At 35.9% G+C, this 4,356-nt stretch overlaps 1 protein-coding gene across 1 annotated transcript; it reads left to right on the top strand.

The window, feature by feature from the left end:
• The first annotated feature begins 451 nt into the window (after nucleotides 1–451).
• LOC110875981 lies at nucleotides 452–1,350 on the top strand. The gene is made up of 2 exons (XM_022124168.1): nucleotides 452–853; nucleotides 961–1,350. Exons 1-2 carry the CDS (start codon nucleotides 452–454, stop codon nucleotides 1,348–1,350), a joined length of 792 nt encoding a protein of 263 aa, XP_021979860.1.
• Nucleotides 1,351–4,356: the final 3,006 nt, after the last annotated feature.

Consider the following 4,356-nt stretch of genomic DNA (forward strand, 5'->3'; position numbering starts at 1 on the left):
CAGACTTTCATAGTTTGTCGTAAATAGTCCCTGTGATCGAACAAACTTGTTTTTGCCATACCGAACCCTTCAAAACTTATTTCTAAGTTATGTAAAGGATATTTAGGGTATGTTTAGCTTATGTCACTATTCTAGAGTGTACGTTGCGTTAAACTGATTATGTTCGCGTAAGAGTTTACGTAAAACTTCTTGAAAAGCTTCTCAAGAGTTCGAAATCATACGGAAATTGATATGTGTAATTATCATATCTAGTTATACAAATCCGGGAATGAAATACAAGATTTCATTGGATTCGTAATTTTATGATGATCGTAGAGGCACAAATGTCACAATGAACATCATCACATGTTTGATCCTGAACAAGCCTTACAACATTTCTCAGATGATTTTCAATCATATGTTGGATAACATTAAAGGCAAACGATTTCTTAAATATCCAAGGTTTGTACAGATGCTGCTAGATGATCATATTCCTAACTTATCAAAGGCTGATGAAGATGATTTGGTGTTAGATCATATGGATAATGAAACCCTGAAGAGGTTGGATGTATACAGAGGGGTTGAAAAGGGTAAAGAGCCTAAGTTGAGAAGGAAGTTTGTTGCTATTGAGAAATCAGATTATCAAGCTCCAGGAGATGATAAATGGAGGCATGATAATAGTGATTCTGGAACTGAAACAGAGAAAATGAAGTTGTTTAAACATAAGAAGACTAAGTGGTGGGTGAAACTTGATGAAAAGAAGAAAAAGAAAACCCTAGCTCCACAAACTCCAAAGGCTACAACACCAAAAGCAGCACCAAAGAGAGCTCCTAAGAAGAAGAAATATCCACCACATTTGATTGATGAGCCTGATGTTATATAACTTGAAGATGTTGATATTGTAGGTGATGATCATGAGATTTTCTCTGATGAAGTTGAAAATATCATAGCTGATCAAATGCTGCAAAAGTTGCTGAAAAGGCTGGTGGCAAGAAAAGTGGTAAGAATATTGAAGCTGTTAAAGAGACGTTTGTTGAAGGTGAAGTGCATACAAATTCGAGCGAAACTGAAAGTAATATCGATTTAACTCAGATTGCACCAACAACAGCTGTTAGTGGCAAGATCAGAATAAAAGGGCCTTCTAGAAAGAAAAAGGATTCTGATGAAGAAGATGCCACATATGTTCCTTCTGAAGCTAAAAAGATTACTAAAGGCAAAGGAAAGATGAAACGCAAAGCTCAACCTACGGGTGAAGTTTCAAGAAGGAGGAAAGTCAGGAAGATTACAGCTAAGGTTGTGAAAGACACATCTGGTATTCCTGAACAGATTCCTAAAGTTGAAAGGGTGAAAATGTTGAAATGGAGGTTCTAGTGCAAAGTGAATTTCGAATGGATACACCTTCTACTTCTTCGATTCAAGAGTCAATTCCGGTACAAACAGAAACTCATGTCTCAAGTCCGCAACAACCGCCAAAGACTGTTGAAGAACCTGGATCCACAACGAAGAAGATTCCATCACCAACACCACAAGGTTCGAGTCAAGGTTTTCCAAAAGTTCCCTCTAATCTTGATGGTGGTCCAACAAGTCTAGATGATGTGGGTTATATTCCGTTCTTTAATGATGAGAAAGTTGATGTGTTAGCAAAAAAGGTTGCAGAGTTGGAGAAAGCAAAAGCAGAAACTGAGGAGAAGCATAAGCAAGTTGAAGCAAAGAATGTGGTACTCAAGAATGAGATCTTTGCGATGAATGAAGGGTTATTGGACCTTGAGGCTGGCAACAATGCTTTGAACGAAATGATCAATGAGCTGTTGTCTACAAACTGTGATTTGAATGATGCTCATACAACAATGAGTAATGCAAATGAAATCATGCAGAAAGAGTTAGAAGATTTAAGGGCAGACAAAGAGAACAAAAAAGAAGCTGAAGAAGCAGCCGAAGCCGCTAAAGACAAAGGTAAAGGTAAGGCTACTGAAGAAGAAACAGTTAAAGCTTCTGAAGATGCGCTTGAATCATCTAGCCAGAGAGAGCAACAACCAAATGTTGAAGTTAACGTTGAAAATGCTCTGGTCCTCGCACATCAATTCGTCCTTGTAGGTGAAGCAAAGAGAGTATCTTACAGCAGAGAAGACAATGCAAGGAGAATTGAAGTTGAAAGACGTCGATTGAAAGCTAAGCAGGCAAAGAAAGCTCAGATAGTTAAGAAAGTTAACAAAGAGAATGATGATGTGGATGAAGAGATGATGATTTGAAAGACATTGATGATTATCATAGAAGCAGTGATGATAATGGTGATGATAATGATCAGGGTGGTAATGGTGGTGCATGTCACACCCTGGCTTTTGCGGAAGCGTGGATTATTTTGGTGTGACTTCTTAATACCATAGAAACAATCATAACAATGCTATATGAAAATAAAACACAAGATGTTCATCCATTCATTAAATTTAAAAATACCACAACGTCATTGTTTGGAAATGTCGACACCTACGATAAATTACAAACGATACTTGTTTTAAAACGTGTTGATAATACACCACAAAAGACTTAAATAAAACATGGTTTGGAGACATGTGACCCGTCCAGGCAAGGGTTACACCTCCCAAACCTTACGACCTTGGATGACATCTTTATTTAGCGCAGCTTGACACGCATGCAAACACTTGCCACATCCCTTAGTTTCTTGAAATACATGTAGTTTGAAAAATCAACAAAAGTTGAGCGAGTTCATGTGTAAGTGAGTATGTATAAAACCTTTGTAAATAATGTATGTATGTCCCGGTATGATTGCAAACAAGGAAAAGATCACCAATGGCTTGCAAGGCCACTGATATGTGTGACGGTGTAGGAAGACTCAAACCTAGCAAAGTTGTACCGGGCTTCCGGCTGGAAGACATAGTCACCTCTATGGGCCGCCCCGGCTTCATGGGTGTGGGCTCGCTACACCCAAATAGATCTATCGCTCATGCCCCTCGGTCCTGATATGAGGATTAATGGTCCCAAGTATCCGCCTACCCTATCATATGATCTATGGTTCTTTCCCAGGCTAATCATACCAATAGTATTGTAAGTATCCCTTTGTAACATGTATTTCACCCCCGAAGTAAGTAAACAAAACAGTTTAAAGAAAAGGGGGGAACATGAACTCACGGAAGTGCGCCTCCTGTATCGTAACGTCAACTCAAACTTGATCAGCTACCCGACGACCTACAACGTACTATTGTTTATTAGACGAACGGGTCGCGCCTTGCTTTTGTATTCACGGGTTTGAGTTACGTTACTTTGATATTATTCCAAATTGTAACTTCTTGTTAGAATAATAATAATTATTTTAACTAAAATTTTGTTTTTAGAAATAATAGTTAGGCAACTATTTTGTATCCATACTTCTCAAGTATTTTATATTTGTATTTCCTTCCCAAGGATGGGGGTATTTATACATGTACATTCGTAGTTTCGAAAAATATATTTTAAGTCTTATTTAGGGGAAATATATTTAATTTATTTATCCAAAATGCGTATTTGTTAAGTTATATTATTTTACCCTAAAATAATATAACTAGTCACAAAATATACAAATAATCACACAAGCGTTTTAGTATAAAATATATATACAAAATTTATATTTATCAATTTTTATTTACCAAAAATCAACCTCCGATACTTGGTATTTTTGTAATAAAAACTATGGCGAAGTTTATTTTGAAAGCAAAATTAAAAATATATTTGTAAACACTTGTTAGAAAAATATTTTCTAAGTGTTGGATTTTTAGAAAATTTCGCCAGAGTTTCCTTTGTAAATGGAGGTGTCCATGCTTATTAGCATATCATTTTCTTTTCGGAAATCATTCAACCAATCAACAACAAGTTACTAAACAATATTACACTAGTCAAGTGCAAAAACAATGCACTTTATATAACAACATAAACTTGGTTTTTCATAAAAACGTGTAGTAACTTAGTGGGGTGTTTAGTGGGTTTAGTTACCCTCCAAAGTGTGTTTATTTTTGTTAAAACCTTGCTCTCGGGATTTTTAGATGTTCACAACTTGTGAACTTATTTTACAAAAATATCCATTTACAACATTTCCATGTCTCACTAGTATTCATAATTTATTTCTTTCCAAAAATAATGTAAGAATCGTGAGTTTTCAAAAATCTGTCTTTTAACTTGGTTTGTCTAGAAAAATTATTTGTAAACCTCGGGTCCATACGACCATCTACCCTCTTAGTTCACTTATTTTTCAAGAAATCACTTGGTTACCAAGTTTATGTCGAAACATGGAGGTGATTCTTTTATGTAGATCACTAATCACCTCCGAACTTGTTAACTTAAGTTTTTAATCTTACTTTAACAAGTTCATCCATGATGTTAGACATC

The sequence above is a fragment of the Helianthus annuus genome, chromosome 9 (genome assembly GCF_002127325.2).
Source record: "Helianthus annuus cultivar XRQ/B chromosome 9, HanXRQr2.0-SUNRISE, whole genome shotgun sequence".
Taxonomy (NCBI): domain Eukaryota; kingdom Viridiplantae; phylum Streptophyta; class Magnoliopsida; order Asterales; family Asteraceae; genus Helianthus; species Helianthus annuus.

Excerpts from the sequence above, each read along its gene's own strand:
- LOC110875981 (XM_022124168.1), top strand. The coding sequence starts at position 452 with ATGCTGCTAGATGATCATATTCCTAACTTATCAAAGGCTGATGAAGAT. Across the intron at positions 854-960 it reads ATTTGATTGATGAGCCTGAT|GCTGGTGGCAAGAAAAGTGG; the intron begins GTTATATAACTT and ends GTTGCTGAAAAG.